Source organism: Podarcis gaigeae, assembly GCF_964106915.1.
Source record: "Podarcis gaigeae genome assembly, chromosome: 9".
NCBI classification, from domain to species: Eukaryota; Metazoa; Chordata; class Lepidosauria; order Squamata; family Lacertidae; genus Podarcis; species Podarcis gaigeae.
In genome coordinates, this window is record NC_139685.1 from 55,242,791 (window position 1) to 55,262,353 (window position 19,563).

At 46.0% G+C, this 19,563-nt stretch overlaps 1 protein-coding gene across 4 annotated transcripts in view; it reads left to right on the forward strand.

The window, feature by feature from the left end:
- Window positions 1–19,563, forward strand: part of PITX2 (paired like homeodomain 2) — a 34,492-nt gene that overhangs the window by 2,539 nt on the left and 12,390 nt on the right. For 2 of the 4 annotated variants that reach the window (XM_083754736.1, XM_083754733.1), the window contains exons 2-3: window positions 3,293–3,348; window positions 4,158–4,295. In XM_083754736.1, coding sequence (XP_083610862.1) covers window positions 3,303–3,348; window positions 4,158–4,295 — 184 coding nt within the window. In that variant the 5' untranslated portion in view covers window positions 3,293–3,302. The remainder of the gene's footprint in view (window positions 1–3,292; window positions 3,349–4,157; window positions 4,296–19,563) is intronic. The other 2 variants (XM_083754734.1, XM_083754735.1) reach the window with 2 other exon arrangements.

Sequence of the window (19,563 nt, forward strand, 5' to 3'; positions counted from 1 at the left end):
CTTAGGTTTGTGCTGCAAAACTGTTTATTTCTTAAGAGCCCTGGAAACCCTGTAGTAAAATAAATATTAATATACATATAAATGGCAGAAGGATTTTTTAAAAGTGTGGATAATTATAACTGTTGACATTCCAGGTGGTTATATGTCTGTCTTTGCAGGATATAATCTTGTCCAGATTTTGGAAGAAGGTTGGAGGGGGGGGAGGCGACTTAAAAACAGAGAAAAATAAATTGCGCGTCTCAGGTGGTTAGATAAATTAGCCATCAAGGTAGGCGTTGAAACAGGGCGACCAAATTTGTCATGCGAGGCTTGTCTTGACAGAACCGGTTTAAGGATCATCAGAGAGGAATTAGGGGGTTTTCTTAATTGCCTTCCTTAACAATTTCACCACAGCACACATACTAGGCCTCTTTATTGGAAAGGGCGTTTCATACACTCAGCGAGCCATCCTCTTTCGGCTCCCTGGAGCTGGGAATATACATGGCTCGGCCCTATTAGAATTCTGAGATTTGTCTCAAGAAATAAACATTCACTGACCTTTCAGGTGCCCCGATCCTCTGCATATTTACCTGGAATGATGTCTCATTTATTTCAGTGGGACCCACTTGGGTATTAAGCTTAAGATCTGGCCGTTAGTTGAAAAGAAGGCCCATAGGCTTCGAAATAAGGCTGCGATCCTAAATCCACGTGCAGCCTGGTCCCAGGGAACTGAGTGAGACTTCTCCCTTAAGTAAGAACCTACGGATTGCACCCTTCAATTGGGGGGGGGGGGAATAAGTTGCATTGCAAGGGGAAGAGTTTGCAAGTAAACGCGCTCAGGATATGGGTGATGCTATTAGGATATTCGATTAGGGGTCGTATTCGGAATCTTCAAAAAAAAATGCTGTCGATGGCGGTTCTCCCCTCTAAAATCTTAACCCGCTTCTTAGTCATATTTATTTATCCGATCCAGATTTCTAAAGAAGGATAAGCACCGGCTAATAGAGGAGCGCCATTGAAATGGGGGAGGGGGGTTTCAAAGGGGGAAATTACCCAAACGATGATGACATGCAAATTTTTCACCCAAATTATCATAAGTAAACATCTGAAGCCTGGACTAATAAAATCCCATCTGTGTTACTTCATATCGAGTTAGTAGAGAGCGCTGATAATGATTTTTGTAATATCTCCCGAACAGACATCTCAATCAGGCACTAATCCTGAGATTTTCCCCACCTTTAAAGAAGGGGGGGACCCTCAGAATTACTAAAACCCGCAGCTTCCAAATGTGGTACCCCAGAGCTCTTCCGAAGAAGGCCTCCTGAGGGTGCCCTCCGTGTAAACCAAGCGGGGTGGGAGCCCTGGCTAGGCGGTGGTCTGCGTTGGGGGACCCTCTTTTCCTCTCGCTCCGCGGGTCATCAGCCAATTCCCCTGAAGGTGTTTAGAACGGTCTTCGAAATCCCTTCTACAAGAATAGGACCGGGAGGTTCTGTATACCTACCTGGTTGAAGGAGTCAGCGAGCTTATCCTGGTCAATTTCTCCGGGGCTACAGAGAGCCAAAACTCACGACGGATTGCACAAGCTCCGTCTCTGATCGGGGTGAACTCAGCCCTCATTTTAAGGGAATCTCCTTCTTAAATTCGGGGGCACCAAAATTTCCGCAGAATGAAAGTCCCTGGACTGCCTGGCACAGTCATTCACGAGAATGTCTTCTTTCTTTTTGATTTTGTGTATTTTTTTCTCTCACTGGGGGGCGGGAGAGAAACACACACACACACACCCCAATGTCCCTGAAAATAAACCCGGCCACTTTGAATCCCGGCTGTTTTTCTAGATTAGCTCTATAGTGAGAGCTACGGATCTCAAAATCCCTTCTCCTCCTTTACTTAAATGGTGGCAACTTTTTAAAAGCCTGACAAAAGGGGAAAGACCGCGCAGGGTTTAATTTTCAATTCAGGGAAGCAGCTGGTTGCCTTTTTTGAATGGGTTTAGGCACGCCTAGCTCGGCATAGGATCGGACTGAGCCTCATTAATTAGCTGTCAGCCCGATCCTAACCCTGCATTTACTGGGAATTAAGTCGCGGGAAGTTTAGTACGACTTGCTCCCAGGTAAGTGCGCAACCTTATGCGCCCGATCCTCCTGTTTTCTCCTCGATGTGTAGGAAGTGTCTGGGATCGGAGCACCGGAAGTGCATCCTACTGAGTTTCACTCGGGCCTACTTTTGCAACAAAGAATTAAAGGGTCAGGATTCTACATCACCAGGGTAGGCCAGTCCCATTGACAGCAGCGCGTCGCTTCAAATTTGGCTAGTGAAGGTCCCCCTGGTAGCTTAGTGAAACTGAACGAAGCTTTTTACAGAGGAAGAAGGGTAAATTCCATTCAAAGACATTTTTATTAGACAAGCTGAGCAAAGCTATTTTCTCTCTCTGTCTTCCCAGCAAGGCACAGGGTGGGTAGCGCCTGACTACAGCCACAGGTTTGTTTTTTTTACAAACCTAAGGGAAGTCCAATCCCAACACCCCTCCCCACAATAATAATTCTTTCAAGTGTTTCTGAATTGAGACGGTTATGTCAAGTGAGAAATATCCCTAGAGGCGATGGGCATTACTCAGATTCCACGCGTCAAATGATGCACATTAATTTACATTAGTTTTGCATTGGTGAGGATGCGGATAATTGTGTATTATTATTATTACTATTACTACTACTATTTTCTGCCTTGTATCTTCCATAGTGGGTCTTTACAACACCAAAACTGAGACACAAGGAAGGGGAAAAGTTGAATGTCCAGGTACCACATTAATTTTCTCCAAAACCAAAAAGCCAGAACCGCACTACTCAGTCAAGCCGACTCTCTTTGAGTTCCAGGAGAGGTAGTTCAATCGATTTTAAGCAAACAAACAAGCCTCGATTTTCCTGGACTGGGAGTCGGGACTAAAAAAAAATCGCGTAGGGATCTCCGCCCTCCCCTTCCTCTTGCGTTTAAATGCCCAAAGAGGAAAGAAACCAGCAACACAAGCCTAAGCATACTCCCCTCTCCGCCCACGAAGTTAAGTCCCACCGAATGTGTTTAGGACTGCAGACACCTCCCTCCAACCAAACATCTGCCGCCCCCCACTTTTCACCTCCTTTCTTCTCCAGTCGGGGGGGGGGGACGGATGGTAAACTAGGCAACTGTTACGAGTTTTGTTTTGTTTTTCTTTCCTTTGCTTAAGACTTCTTTTTAAGAGGCGCTCGGCGTCCTCTGTTCGCCCAGCCGAGCTTCATTCTGTGTGTCTTCTTAACGCCCATATGCATCTAATGTTTTGCAGATAACGGGTTATGGAGTCCAACTGTCGTAAACTTGTATCGGCTTGCGTTCAGTTAGGTAAGAGAGATATTTCCCATCGATTTACACTTCGCAAGAATGATGTCGACGTGCGGTGTGCATTTGTTTTGATTTGTGGGTGGGTTGTGTTTGGTTTTTTTAAAGTCTGTTAAAGCACCTGGGTGATGGGCACGCGGGTGTATGCATAATATCTACCGAAGGATGTCCTGGCAAAGAGGACCACCCCCAGTGGCCACTTCCATCTCCATCCCATTTGCAGCCCGATCCCTAATCCAGTTGAGGGGGTGTCCTGTGGCCTTTTGGCTGTTTGCTGGAGCCCAGCTCCCATCAGCCAAAGGCCAGGGGAGATAAAAGTTAACCGATTTCCGAAGAGCCAAAGGTTGCGTAATTTATTTATTTATTATTACAGTATTGCAATGCTTCTGTGTTGAGAGTAGGAATCGAGGGGTGAAAATTCACTGAAGGGATCGGGACTAGCCTGGCTTTCAGTCTTCGAACTCCGGCTTAGCTGGACTGTGTTTCCAGCGCCCTTGAGTTCCCTATCCTGTGCCCATTGGCCTGGCTAAGGCAGGCTGCCGAGGTGGTTGCTCCGGGTCCAAGGCAGAGAAAGCGGAGGAGCGGGGAGTCCCAGGGTTGGGTTGGGTTGGGGGGTATGAGACGGGACTGCCCTTTCCACAAACGTGTCCTAAGCGTGCTTGCTTTCCAAACGCACTTTCCCTAACTCGCTGTCTCTCTTTCTTTGTCCCCCCTCCGTCGCTCTCTCTGCCTGCTTGCCTGGCCTTTCCTTCTCCCGATCCACGACCCTCTTTTTCTTTCTCTTTCTCTTCCTCCCTCTCCCTCTCTCTCAGGGGTACAACCTTCTGCTGTTGAATGTCTTTTCTCCAAAGACTCTGAGATTAAAAAAGGAGAATTCAATGATTCTCCAGAGAGCAGGAAGGAAGCTTCTAGCAGCAAACTGTTCGGAAGGCAACACCCCAGCGCCAATGGTGAGTCTGCCCACCCCTTTCTGGTCAGCCTCGCACTTGAATCTAGCCTCCCCTACCCCCCCCCCCAATATTCCCATCGGTGTCTCCTAGGAAAGGTTGATAGGTGCGATCTTGTATCACTGCGCCCAGTCGAACGAGATTCAAGTTGCGACCACAATGTATAGCGTATTGTGTGTGGGCCAGGAAAGCGGTGCGCGGGTGGGGCGGGGCACTTCTATTGCTTCTGCCTTTTAAAGCTTTCTTTAGCAGCTGTTGGAGTCTACGCGGCCGCCCTGGTGATGTTTGTGCGCCTCCCTGGCCCAATCTCCCCTCTTTCTGTTTTAATCGCCAGCGCTGCGCCTCGACCTAAAGGAAGTGCAACAGCGCCCTCTGCTGCTCAGGTCCATGGGAACTGCGGGCAGCGCGGGGTGTGGGCGGGGGAGCGGGTAAATTCTGGACGAAAAGGCTTGTTTGCCAAAGTTAATTTGGTTCGGGATTTTCCGCGTGAAGGGTGTAACAATTGTACTGAGCTTGTCTCTGTGGTCCCGAGGTGTTCTCGGTAAGCAGCAATCCTCTCCCGAAGCAGGGGGCGATTCCCCCCACCCCAAACAGCAGCCGCCTCAACCAAACTCCCATACAAACTTTCACTAAATTCAAGGCAGGGGCGTCTTCGCCTTAGACGTGCGGTGTTTGCAAAAGAGCAACATGGCAACATCAGAGAGCTGGGAAGGGCCGGAGGCATCCGCGAAGGCGCAGTCAGGTACCCTTCGCTTGCTGCCTGACATCATTAGAAGAGCTGGCATGTTCCTTTCCGAAAGCAGCTCAATCCTTCTGAATGTTTACTTGGAATATATATATATATATGGAACAAATCCCACCCCACTTAAAAGAATGAGCACCCACCCACCCAAAAAGGACCACAAGCATAACTTAGTAGCTTCTCAGTTAAGAACCAAAGACCTGGCGTGGATGGGTGAAATAAAATGTTTTTGATCTTTAAAAAGCCATCAAAGGCTCCAGGCTTACAAATGAGGTGCCACCACTGGAGAGGCCCCATATAAAATGCTTACAAAATAATAGACCTTAGCTCACCACAACTCTCTGACACAAAGCGAGCTCTGCTTGATTTTACTTGGAGCAGCTTAGAACGAACGAGTTACACAGTATCTCTCCCAGGCTAGAAAACAAAGACATTGCGGTGCCATGATTTCTGCCGTATATGATGCCAACCTAATTTTGCTGGCATAAGATATAGTAATCTAAATTAACATTAAAGGAGAAGAGACTGTGTTAAGAATGTAACTTCTGTGATAAACAGTGGCATGAAGTAACATAGACTCTCTCTCTAACGCACACCCACCCAATGGTCAATTGTTTTCAGTCGACATCCACTGATTTCCTAGACTCCGATTGGATACCAGTTCTTTTTACATAGAAAACTGAAAGCCTTGTATAATTTTAAAAGCTGGGGGGGGAGAGGTTAGTTTTAAACTTTCCTCTTGATGACCGGTAGGCATATCCCGTCAGAAACACGCATTTTTCCACAATTTAAAATAAAATACAAAACACAATCCTTTATATGTCTACTCAGAAGTAAATCCTATTGACTTCATTGGGGCTTATTCCGAGGTAAGTGGCATAGAGTGGCCGCATTGATTTAAGCTCTGTGTAATAGATCAAGATACGCTGATACCACGCTCACTATACCATACATACCACACCCAGTTCTTATACCAACATTTACAAAAGCATCGCATTTTCTGCAGTGAGGGGTGGGGTGGGAGAGAGCTACTTTAGAGTAAGGATTCGATGCTTTACATCCTACTATTGAAATCAAGGTGTTAAAATCCCGGTTTTGATCGTGATTGAAAGATAAGTCAAAGGCCTTCCTAGTGCACTTTTACTTGGAAGCAGGTCGGTTTTATCTGGTGGTGAAAGACCCATCAATGAGTGAAAAGTCATTTCTTCAATTCAAGTAACAGGTGATTACAGTGGTACCTCAGGTTAAGTACTTAATTCGTTCCGGAGGTCCGTTCTTAACCTGAAACTGTTCTTAACCTGAAGCACCACTTTAGCTAATGGGGCCTCCTGCTGCTGCCGCGCCGCCGGAACAAGATTTCTGTTCTCATCCTGAAGCAAAGTTCTTAACCTGAAGCACTATTTCTGGGTTAGCGGAGTTTGCAACCTGAAGCGTATGTAACCCGAGGTACCACTGTATTATACCGTCCGTCTATCAAGGGAAATGAGAGTCTTAACGTTGGAGGTCACTTTTTAGGCTGCACTTGCACTTTGTTGTTTAGTCGTTTAGTCGTGTCCGACTCTTCGTGACCCCATGGACCAGAGCACGCCAGGCACTCTTGTCTTCCACTGCCTCCCGCAGTCTGCTCAAACTCATGCTGGTAGCCTCGAGAACACTATCCAACCATCTCGTCCTCTGTCGTCCCCTTCTCCTTGTGCCCTCCAGTTTCCCAACATCAGGGTCTTTTCCAGTGCACTTGCACTTACCTGAGAGTAACTCCCATTGAGCCCAATTTGGCTTACTTATGAGGAGACATGCGTAGGATCGTGGTGTTGAGCGTGATGTGATTTGAGCTACACACTTGCTTGGGAACGAACCCTATTGAATTCTGTGGGACGTTCTTCTGAGACATTCTTCTGAGACATCAGACTTAGAGGGTTGTGTCATATATGGTGTCGTAGATCGATCGGAGCCCCACTGAAAAGGAGGACTCTGTTCTGTTTAATATATTCAGATGCCCAGATGTGCTCCTCAGCGCCTGTATTCGTGCCACCTTCAGAACAGAATCTTTGATTGCTGACTAATTAATATAGACTCTGCTAATTGGCCGCATTTACGAACTGAGATGAGGACCTTCTAATTCCACGTGGAAACACCCGCTGAAAGAGATCTTCCTGCGCTATTCAGCCAATCTGAAGGAGAAGCATGTAGCCCGCCTTAAGTAATTCCGGGATGCTCCATCAAACGCCAGTTGCACTGACATCCAGCAATCCGATTTCTGAGCGAGAGCTTAGATTTGGAACCATTTCCAAATGCTTGGTGACCTTTTCACTCTTCTCGCTGAGAAACAAGTGGCTATTTTTCTAACCGTTCATTAAGAGCCTGGGGTTTTGTATCTACATGTTACATTTCCTGCCCTGCACAATGATCCGTGAGTCTGTTTTTCGCCCTCTGAAATCAGAAGGGAAATTGCTATGTAAACATATAAAGACCATTGGTGGGGGGTGTTGTTGTTAAAACACACCGACAAGCAAGTTTAGCCTACGAATTCGATTCAACGGCTGCCATCGGATACACGCTTACCTGGAAATAAGTCCCAACTCAATGGCACTTCCGAGTAGACATCCACAGGATTGCACTGTAGGTTGATTAGTTGCACTGGAAAGAGTGGCACGAAACCGGCTTCAGACAAGATATTTCGGCTGAAGTAAGTTTCGGGCTGTTCTGTCCTACCTAAGGAATCCATTGGCCTTCACGGTATAATAGTAATGCTATCCATTAGCCTTTGGTACAAGGTGACCACCTTCATAGCGGAAGGGACTGGCCAATGTGTGGAGATGACAGAACTAAACTGAGCAGCCAGACATGGCTAGGCAAAGGGTAGATCAGGCTCAACTGGTAGATCTCTGGGCGACTTGCAGTAGATCCCAAGGATTTCTGAATTAAGGATAACAACAGATTCTGGTGGTGGTGGTTATTGTTTTCAAAATTAGGCTGGTGGGGGTAAGGAAGTTTGGGAAGAAAACCTGGAATGGATTTGTGTGTCTATGGATGGGGACCTCAGTTCTGACACTGAAAACAAAGTCCTTGGCTGAGATGCACTCTGGGTGCCCTTTTCCTTAATTCTTTGTGACCATAGCACCTCTTGTTCTGGTTTGGGAAGAGAGAAAGGAGCTTCCACAAAGCTGAAGTGAGAAAGTTTGACGCAAATGTTTAGCTTTGATTGCCTTTTTAAATACTGTAAGTGAGATTTAAGTGTTTCCTTTTCACCTGCCACACCAGCCATGCTTAAGAGCAGACACGATCCCCAAACGCTCTTTCCCAGAGAAAAGTCCCACTGATTGAGGATTGGAAAGGCTTGGCCAGCGTATTAAATCCTTACTCCAAAGGAAACGATTTTCAGAAGGGTAGCTGTGTCACTCTGTTAAAGGGAAAACTAGCCTAGTCTTGTGGCACTTCGAGGATGTCCTCAAATGTATTCATAGATTTTCTAACTCTAGACGCGTTGGGCTTCAACTACAAAAGTGCGGGATCTGCCAGGAAGGTCTCCTGCGCAAGCCCCATTGAAATGAACGGGGGCTCCACCAGTTCAGGATGGCCTGGCTTAACAATTTCTTTTTCTTCTTTGGCATCACTCATGGCCGAGTAAGATTGTCTTCCATGAACATGGAAGTGAGTCCGTAAGTGACTGTGGAAGCCAATTCTGGATCCACACGTCCTTCTACAGTCGGGAAATAGGGGTTTGTTTTTTTGGGAGGGGGGAGTTGATAACGGTGAGGGTTTGCCAAACGTGCCTTTCTCTTGGCACGTTTCTCCCTTTCGTTCTGAGTTCCATCATCTTCAATGTCCATGACACCTTTGGTAAAAAGACTGTTCTCCAATCGGAACGCTCACAAGGCCAGCGTTTCCCAGTTGTCTGTATTTATGCTACATTTTTTTAGGTTTGCCTTGAGAGAGTCTTTAAACCTCTTTTGTTGGCCGCCAGCATTATGCTTTCCATTTTTAGGTTCGGAATAGAGTAGTTGCTTTGGCAGACGATAATCAGGCATCCGAACAACATGACCAGTCCAACGAAGTTGATGTTGAAGAATCACTGCTTCGACACTAGTGATCTTTGCTTCTTCCAGTACACTGGCATTAGTTCGCCTGTCTTCCCAAGTTGTCTAGTTGCCACGTTGTCTAGTGCAATGGGACTTGGATGTGACTGGTCTTCTTGCCAGGTGGGGTAGTCTCCGTTCATTTCAACCTTGCTTCCCGGCTGATTTTGGAAAGAAGGAATGAGAGGAGATTATCTGGATCGGGTTTTGAGTCCCTCAGTAAAGAGGAGTGAATTGTCAGTCGCCTGGATGTCTCTTTTCAGTTCGCTTCTTGAAACTTCCTCTGCAAGGTATTTTTGTTAAAGCCAACACAACCCTAGGCACTGCAGATTAGGGCGTTGAAAATGCGAGTATTTCTTTATATTTTAACCCACAAGTCCTCGATGGTTGATGAAAAGCAAGAAGTATTTGGGGGGTAGATGCTTTAAAAAAAACAACGAAAATGCCTGCATAAACTTCCCGTTAAAAGTTTGTAGCATTTCCCAGGTAACAGTAACATATCAAGTTCATATATTGACTTTCCGAAATGAGGGCAACATTGTAGGGGTTTTTTTGTTTTGTTTTGTTTTTTAAAAAAGGATGTGGTCATTGGTTAAATCCTATACATATCTACTCAGAAGTAAGTTCCCCTGAATTCAATAAGATTTACTTCCAGGTAAGTAGGTACAGTATGCCAGCCTGTTCCTGGTTAATTCATGCATGATAGGCTAATTTAATTCAATTATTTGTTTATTGAAGTGGGGGTGTTGAATTAGATACATATGTGAAATCCAATTAAACTGAAGTAGATCCGGGTTTCATTTAGTTTAACCCCAACACCTCGGCTGCGATCCTGAAAGTCGGTTCTTGCATAATAATAAATCAGTATTTCAGATAAATAATAGCCTCTCTCAGGCGTGTAAGATGCACTTCTGTGTGAACATTCGTGGTAGGGGAAAGCAAGTTCGACTGGCTACAGTGGGTCTACTTTCCAATTAAAGGTGTAGATGATCTGGGGCCCCTGCGTAGTTTTTCGATCCCATAGGAACAGCCCTGTCTGTCCACATCTTGCTACAGGAAGACTATATGGCATTTCCGTCACCCGGTTCCTAGGAAGCAAGCAGCACTTTGCTTAAATAGGAGCCCGGCAGAAGCTTCACCAAACCTTTCAGAGCCAAATCGAGGAAGGGCCGTAGTTCAGTGGTAATACTTTTGCTTTGCATGCAGAAGGTCCCAGGTTCAGTCTCCGGCACCTCCAGGTTAGGGCTGGGGATGACCCTTGTCTGAAAGCTTGGAACCTCCCTGTCAGTGAATGTGGACAATGCCGAGCTAAACGGACCGGTGGTCTAAGGTAGCTCTATCCCTAGGGCTAGACAGATCAGCTCGAGGAGGGAGTATAGCAGTGCTGATCCCTGAAAAGCGGCATATAAGTCTCAGAAAAAAACAAATGCATACCTTTAAAGTTTAGCTAAGGCCAAATACTTAGTTAACAGCAACAACAACATTAAATGGGGCCGCAGTGTTATTATTTAGGCAAGGATCTGACAGATTAATCGAGTTTTAGACACAGTGATCTAGTAAAAATATGCCCTTCTTAATTAATAGACCTCCTTTTTTAAACTTTATCATTATTTTAAATACAAGTATCAGCACCGTCTTAAGGGAGGCATTGTGTTCCTTGTGAGAGGAATTCTTCACATGGGTCCATCATTTAAACAAGCCCAAACCATTGCTTTTTTAATGTAAAGCCATTGCTTTTTTTCCGTATGAAGATTCAATGGTTGCATTAGTCGATTAGTTGACTGAAAACATGCGATCAATCGATTAGGATTTGCTTGATAAGTGCTACCTGTTGTTCACTAATTTTTAAAGCCAAGCACAGCCAACGTTGCACCCCTTTCCAAGGCTGTGGTCCTAATGCACAAATACCTCGGAGTCAGTGTCCTGCATGTTCGTTTGATTTCAGTGGGAAAAACTTATTCTGTGTTCATTCAGCTCAGTGCTGTCTACACTGAAGGGAGCCTGTGGCGCAATGGGTCAGTGTGGGTCTGACTTGTAACCAGAAGGTTGGTGGTTCGAGCCACCCAGGGACGGCTGTGGGCAGAATTCCTGTGTTGCAGAGGGTTGGACTCGATGACCCCCCCACACACACCTCTTCCAATTCTACAGTTTTATGGTTCTATGAGTCTCCAGGGCTTCAGACAGGGGACATCGCCAGTCCTACCTGGAGATGTCGGGCATTATATTTGGGACCGTCTGCAAGGCTGAAGGCTCTTCCACATTCTGCTGGCATATGCTGAATATTTCTTCCACTGAAATCTGTGTGGGGTCTGTCACCTGACCATATCCATGCCTACTCGGAAGTTAGTCCCATTGAGATCAATGGCGCTGGTTCCAGTTCTTCTAACGAGGACTTAGAAGGGCTAAATTCTGTCTCAAGGGTACCCATTCAAGGGAGGGGGGGGACACACTTAGATCAAGAATACCATCAAATCAATATTGCTGTGAAGCTCGGGGCAAATACGCCTGACCTGTGGAACCTTTTTCGGATCTAGTGAACAGGAAAGAACTGGAGTCGCGTGTCGAGCCCTTTTCCAGGGAACAAGTTCCATTCAACTCAGTGGGACCTACTCCTGGAAAAAAAAAAAGCTTGTTGAGGATTGCTCTGTCAGCCAAATCGTTTTCTTGAGGACTCGGAATCCATCCAGTCAACATTTCGTTTATTTCTTAAAATAAATTCGATGCCGCTATTCATTCCCGGAAGTTTCAAAGTGGTTTACATTCCACAACGCAACAAAAGCGTCCTCGTTATATGTGAACCCTGCTTCCCACGCAAAGTTGGTTTACAAAGCGGCTTCCAATTAAAAATTCAAAGTGATAGTATAAGTGTGTGAGCGTGTGTGAGAGTGAGAGTGAGAGTGAGAGTGAGTGAGTGAGTGAGTGAGAGAGAGAGAGAGAGAGAGAGAGAATAAATCTCGTTGAGTCCAGTGGGACTTGATTCCAGGTATATAGAATTGCGGCTGCTCTCTGTGCGTGCGTTCCTGGGAGAGGAGGAGTGGGGGGGGGGAATCCTTGCAGCTCCTTGTCCTAACTCTGTTTTGTTGTTTGTCTACCGGGATGCTCTGGCTGCACTTCTGAACCCCCTCGCTTGGACATCCATCCCACTGAACTCAGGGGGACTCGCTTCCAAGGCGGCGGATGAGGCTATGTATCTAGTAGTGCAGTTTCAAAAGGACTGGGGAGGTACAGGCAACCATAGCATAACTAGGTTGTTTCAGATACGAGCGTCTTCAGGTTGCTCTGTACTGTATACACTGTTTACTCGAATAAAAGACCTCTAAGAAGTTTGCCATAGTTTGCTAGAAAATGCTCTCTCATTCATTTCAATGTTACGTCTTTCCTCCAGCAAGCTCTCTAGGTGGCCGACATGGTACTTCCCTTGCCCGTTTTATCCTCACAACAACCCTGTGAGGTAGGCCAGACCAAGGGGCTGCTTCACAAGGAATGGGAGAGGAGCAAAATGTATTGGGCTGACTCCACAAAAGTACATAGATTAATGAGATTCATAAAACTGGATTTTTAAGCCTGAATAGAGGGCGAACTGCTGAGTCTGAACCGGGGATCCGAGTTTAATTATCTGCTACGTTAATGCTTCCCTAGTTATGGCACGCTTTGGCATATTAGGTAAATAGGGAAGCGATGCCTATCCAAACTACATCTCCCAGCATCCCTGATTATTGGCCAACCTGGGTGAAGCTGATGGGAATTGGAGTCTCATATCTTGAGGTTCACATGTTCCCGTGATTGGCAGTAGAAATCAGATGCCTCTCAAAAGCTCAAAATAAAGTTGAGAAGCCATCTCTTGTTGGGTTTTCTCCAACACACCTGTTAATCAGTGATATACTGCACCTGACCATGGAGTTTCCACCTCACCCCGACTTACAAGGCTGTTGTGAGGGGCCGGGGAAATCAGATGACAGAACGAAGCATTTTTGTACGCATGAAAAGTGCTTTGCATAATACTACTGATAAGATGACGGTGGTGATGAAAAAGCCCAATTTCATCTTCTTTCTTTGGAATTTATTTAAGGAAGCGTTGTGCAGGGAGGAAAAGCCGTACACCTGACGCTAAGAAGAGTGGAGCGTAAGAGACTAGATTTATTTTACTTTATTTTCGGCTTGAGAGGGATCTTCCGAGAGGAAAGCTCCTGGAGGATTTGCAGACGAGGCAGGGAGGGGAAGTCAGGAAGAGAATGGGGGGAAGAGAGGGGCGGGTGCTCCTATTTCTAACTCGAAACCTGTCCGCTGTGCTAAATAACACGCAGACTTGCCCACATATCCGTCCCCAGCCGGGAGAGCCTGATCCCATCTCCCCAGGCCAGCTGTTCCGAAATCGAGTCCAATGTCGCCTTCCAATACTACTCCAAATGGAGATAACAAGTTACCTTTGCTTTCTCTCTCTCTCTCTCTCTCTCTCTCTCTCTCTCTCTCTCACACACACACACACACACACACACACACACACACAAACGTCGCCGTCACCGGACCCTAATATATGCAGCAGTTGCCAGATCGACTGCGGGTGGAGGGAAGGAGCAATGTATAACGAAAGCTTTAGCCGTGCGCAGGAATATACTAATGGCACAATCTGATGCCTCGTTAATCCTATGTAAAAAGCTTTGTCGCCTTCCCAATATTGACTGAATGGGTAATTAATGGCTCTTCATCTAGGCGAATAGTCGGTAATCCGAGGCAGGCGAAAGACAACAAGCCAATGGGTTTTAAAAAGAGAAAGAAAGACAACGACAACAGGTCTATCCAGAGGCTTTGCCCGAGCGCCAACCGAGTCATTTTGCAGAAGTGCAGACCCGGGCGCTTTAGTGAGATGGAAATTGGTGGGAAGCTCACCTGCTCCAGCAAAAAAGATATATTTTTTTTATTTCTCCCAACCAGTTACCTCAGGATAAAATGGCTGGAATTTGTTTTTTAAATTTTATTTTCTCCCTACAGCGGTTTCAAGAGAAACTAGTTTTTCCCGGGTGTAGAATTGGGGGGGGGGGCTGTAAACACAGAGAAAGGGAGTCCCTATTTATTCCAGATTGATTAGTGGCCTCGGGAGGGAATTTAAGGAACATCCACTATGGGATGCTGAAAAGCCTGTTGATCTAGAAGGTGCAGATTTTGTTATTGCAAAATTCCAGATCTTGACAAATTAAAATTTGCCTGGCTAAATCTAAGTAGTAACAGACCCCATTTGCTCTCCCTTGGGTCCGTTGCCGGATCAAGGATGGACAACCTTGACCTGGGACCATAGTAAATGTATCCGGCCAGGGCAGACGCTACCAGATTTTAACCAAGGTGAGATTAAAAGAGAAAGTAAGTGGGGGACCTCGTTCAAGTTGTAAGAAACCTGAATACTATTACATATTTTGGATGCTGGATGCAATGGCCTGAGGATGAGTGAGCAGGTGTGCTCCTGATTTCTACATCTCCATTTCAAAGCATCGGAGATGAACTCAATTGTTGGGGCGGAGTTCCCCACGACTTGCTTACCGAAGATTCATCTTGATTTGTTTGCGGGAAGGTTAGACGATGTTGCCTATTTAGCGAGCATCCACAGTGATTTGTAGGAGAGAAGATTCGACAACGTTGCATCAATTTACTATTATTATTTATTTCTTGCATTTATAGTCCCCCTTTCCTCCAAGGGGTTCGAGGTGGCTTCCCTTTCCCTATATAACCCTCACAACAACCATGCGAAGTAAGTCAGACTGAGAGGCAGTGGCTGAGCCAAGGTCACCCTAGTGAGTTTCATGGCTAGTTGGGGGTTTGAACACTGGCCTCCCAGCTCCTAGTTCGAGACCCGAACCACTACATCACGCTGTCTGTCCCACGCTCTCCAGTGCATTTTTCCGTCGCTTCCTTTGGAAGTCCCGTCTTTTTTGGGAGTGGGGAGTTTGGGTCCAACTCTAATTGCGCAACCAGATTTTGCCGGTATGTGATTGAACTCCATTCGAAAATACCGACAGCGCCCTCCGTGTGTTAAGGTTGGACACTATGCTGGACAGTAGATGTGAGCCGTCTCTGGCAGACTGAAGAGGAAGTCCGCAAGTCCCACCAGGTTGGTGCACACACGTTCCAGAGGGAAGTCAATGGACTCCGTTTAGGGTTCAGATGCTCAGGGCTAGATCCACCAATCTGTGAATATTGGCATCCTGAGAGTGGCAGAGGGGAACATGCCTGCGGACACGTAAGGCTTCTTCTTAATCAGACTGTGGAGCGAAAGAAGCAGGAAACCAGGCGGGGAGGAACTCCAGTAACCAATGCCTCCGAGACCCACTGTGTGTGGCTAAGGTTGCAGCCAGACAGTGGAGATGCAGGTTATCGGGCAACTCTGAGCCAATCGGTCCGATCTACTTCACAAGGCTGTTGTGAGATAAAAAGGCCGTTTGGAAACGCGTGGGTGGGATGACCACTAAATATCAAGGTAATGATAACCTTTTATTGATCCAATATATTTCAACTTAATAATAATAATAATTATAATAAACTAACACCAAGTGGTTGTCGTCGTCGTCGTAACAGTAGCAACGGTAGTAGCGGCATTTATTCTATTTAATAATTCTTCTCATTGGTGGCAGTGGCCTCCCTTGGTCAGAAGGGCGAGATATAAATGTAACAAACAAACAAATCGCATTCCATTTCAGTTTTATCCTTAAGAATATTTCTTCCATTTGTTTGTTTATGGTGTTGTTCTAGTAGTAGCAGCAGCAGTTCCAGTAGCAGTGATAGTATGAATGGACCAAGGAAACGAGGGGTGAGAGAAAGAAAGGAGAACGAAGTACAGTCTTGCGCTTCCTTCGCTACAGTCTTTTCAGATTTCAAGTGGGCTTTACCGACGCAGAGGGGGGGGGGGGCAATTGTAGACAAATTTGAATCGCTCTGGAAGCGTTTAGGCCCCGTGGCGTCAAAGTTTCTGCAAGATCCTTCCTGGTATTCTGGTATTCTCTTCACTCTTGTTTCTTCAAAGGCGCGTGCAAACGTTGTGTTCGTCTCCAACCTGTTGAAGTGATGCCTGCTGCTAGTCGCGAAGGCTAAATGATATCTCACCCCCAGGAAAAGACGGCTGGGAAGAACAGCGGTTAATGGAGGGCTCTGGCGCTCAGGTCCTGCTTAGGCGCTCTCTATAAACACCCAGCTGGCCGCTGAGGGATAGAGAATGGTGGTCTGAGCAGGCCTTTGTTCTGATCCAACGGGGCTCCTCTTGTATCTTCTTATACCTTGATTCCATAACTCTATTCCTAACTGGTTAATCAATTAAGAGCTACAACAACTCAGAATCCTGATACTGGGACATTTGCTTACTGATTTCTGGCGATCTTCGTTCGTAAAGTATAGGGCAACCCATAGGAATTATTTCAGGACAATTCTATTGTCTATTAGAGAACTCAACCCACAAACCGGTTAAAGGTAGTATTAGACTTTAAGCCGAATCAATGGAACTAATCCGGTTTAAATCCTAACACTTCAGTTTAGCTATGCATCCCTTTATGGCCAAATGCTTGCCTTACTGGAGCGTAGCTTCTGCTTCAAATGATCGGCTGATTGGGGGGCTAAGTCTCTCTTATACCTGAATTTACTCTGGATTTTTAAATTGGCTTTTTGCTTCTTTAAAACATAGGGGACGTTGTCTCTTGTGCGGTTTATTAACCACAGTCGCTTAAGGATATCATTGGTTATCACTTAGCTATGGTTATAAGTATCCTAGAAAATCGAAGTGTCATTGAAATATCACTGAAAGTATGAGATTTGTTTCCAAGACACAACGCGGTTCCCAAAATGTAGCGCTTGGAAGAGGGTGCGAGACAGACCCCTTGATTATCAACCGGTGGTTAGGGAATATTTAATATAATAAGGCAAAGATTGTCACCAAGATGAAGAGGTGAGATCTAAACAGACTCGCGTTTCGAGTTCAGCGTTTGAATGGTCATTTGGATGGATGGATGGATGGATGGATGGATGGATGGATGGATGGATGTGAGTCTTCGTTGGCCACAAAGCAAGGAACGCACCCTGGTTTCCCCAAATTTCTTTAAAACTGTCAGCGTTGTACTTGGCAAGAAGTAGTCATTTCCTTCTTGCTGTTAAAGAGTCAAGGATTCAGTCGGGGATGGCAGTCAATGATGAAGGCGGGTTGGAACAGTAGAAACGAGGGTAAATTTATAGAACTGGATGGATCATTTGCTAAGCGCAACGTGCAACTGCTGGACATTGTTGCATCCAAGGCCACAAGATGTTCCTACTTTAAAGAAACTCACCCTATACTTGTTGACTCAAAAGGGTAAGAATGTATAGGATTGCAGCCGACGCAACGGCCATCGGGAAATTATCCTGAACTCTGCTCATTGCCAGGAATGGGACTTGAGCAATGTCTGGTGGGTCTTGTGCAAGAAAGTCCTAGTTTATGGAGGGGGCTGGTGGTAGCGCAAGAAAACGCCGCCTTGTTCCTGCCTTAGGTTGCAATCTTACGCACATTCACCAGGAAATACGTTCTAGCGAATATTGGACTGCCTCCCCCGCCCCCGCCTTCACGTCCTGCTCAGGAATAGAGCGATAAACAACTCAGAGTGCAAGGAATGGTGTGGGACGCGAGGGCAGATTTTGTTGGGTTGGTCGGATGAACAAAGCAGTTTAAGAAATCAGAACAGTTTCGCTGTTTCTAGCGTAAGACTGGTCTCCTTTCTCTTTCCAAAACCAAAGGTTGGCTTTGGCCAGTCTGAACTGCAAAACAAAACTCTGCCGACCGACAGGCCCTGAGCTAGCAATGGATAAAAGGAAAGTGGTCCCACACACCTCTCGCGAAAAACACACTTTTCTGTCCCAGAAGCCTCCCCTACGGAAGCACGATGTCCCCTATAAGCCCCTGCAGATCTTGTCCTGATTCCTTATCTAGAGAGAGCGGCCCACAAGTTGTAGTGATGGCGACCAGCTTGGATGGCTTTAAACGGCTATTAATTCACGGAGGATAAAGTTGCCAGTAAGCCACAATGGTCATCTTCTGCCTCCTCTTTCGGAGGCAGGATGGTTGTGAATACCAGCTGCTGGGAACGTCCTGTTGCGCTCAGGTGCTGCTTGCAGACTTCCAGCAGGCATCTGGTTAGCCTGAACGAGCTACCCTACTAGATGGGTCAGTGGTCTGATCCACCAGGGATTTTCTCATGTTCCTTTTGGAGGTACCACTTTAGATCTTGCCCACAGCTGGGGATGGACCATGCTTCAATGGCAGAGTACTGCTTACGTGAAGAAAGTCCCAGGTTTCAGGTAGCATGTGGTGTGAAAGCCTGAAACCCTAGAAAGTAAACAGTCCTGGTCTGGATGGAGCAATGATCTGACTCAGCATAAGACATCTTTGTTTGCGGCTATGACAGGTACATTCTCGGAGAGGGTAATTCACCTTGGTCGGTGGGTGGTTTGTGAGTCATGCAAACGCTATGACACATTATATTTTTTTTACAGTCTTTATGTTTAATTTTGTTTCTCTTTAATATTGTTACTTATGAATTCCCTATCGATTCACACACCCCATTTATTTTCTCGATCTTTTCCAGAACACACCTCCCCCCGCCCCCAAGACTTTTGAGTAGAGCTAGCATCTAAGGCCTAGCATGGAAGAATCTCCCAGATAAGTCCCGGAGAAGGTGCATCCCTAACTATCCCAGCAAGACGAAACCTGGGCAGTTTTCATTTAGGGAAACGCCCAGATAGTCACACAAGAGCCCACATGTTCCTTGCAATCTGCCTAGGTCTCATTCGGTAGTTTACTTATCAGAACAGTTAATCCCGCTTTGACCCATTTTAAACACATTGACTTGGAAGTTCCCATTGATTGCACTTGAAGGTTCTTGGAAGGCAGTTCCATCGAAATCAATGGGATTTGCTTCCAAACAATTCTGTTTAGGGTTGGGTTGTTGTTTTTATGCGGCTAATCATTGTCTTCTACATTACACCAAAATACATGCACTTCTCTTTGCTTTAGCTCAGAGCACACAAATTCTCCTCTGACCTCCCATGCCAAGCAAAGGTTTTAGGGTGGTATACGAAATTGCAACGGATAGAAAAGATACCCCAAATACCTGAGCATATCCTAATCGCCATCTTTTGGACATGTAAGGTCCATTAGCCAAACTCTTCGCTTGTGTTTTTATATCTTTATGATTTCTGGACTCCAGGAGCAAGGTGCATATTTTTTGCTTGTATAAAACGCGGGTGAATGATTCCTTAACGCATTTTTTAACTGCGCATCTACACACGGAAGATATTTTCGGGTTAAGAGGCTGCAGACCAATAGCAACTTTTCCTGAGAGTAAGCCCCACTTACTGACAGGTAGACATGGATAGAATACTGCACTTGAAATGGATCTTGTCGAGAGGGGAAGGAAGGGCTGTAATCCGCTTTAGGGGGGTAGCATTTCGA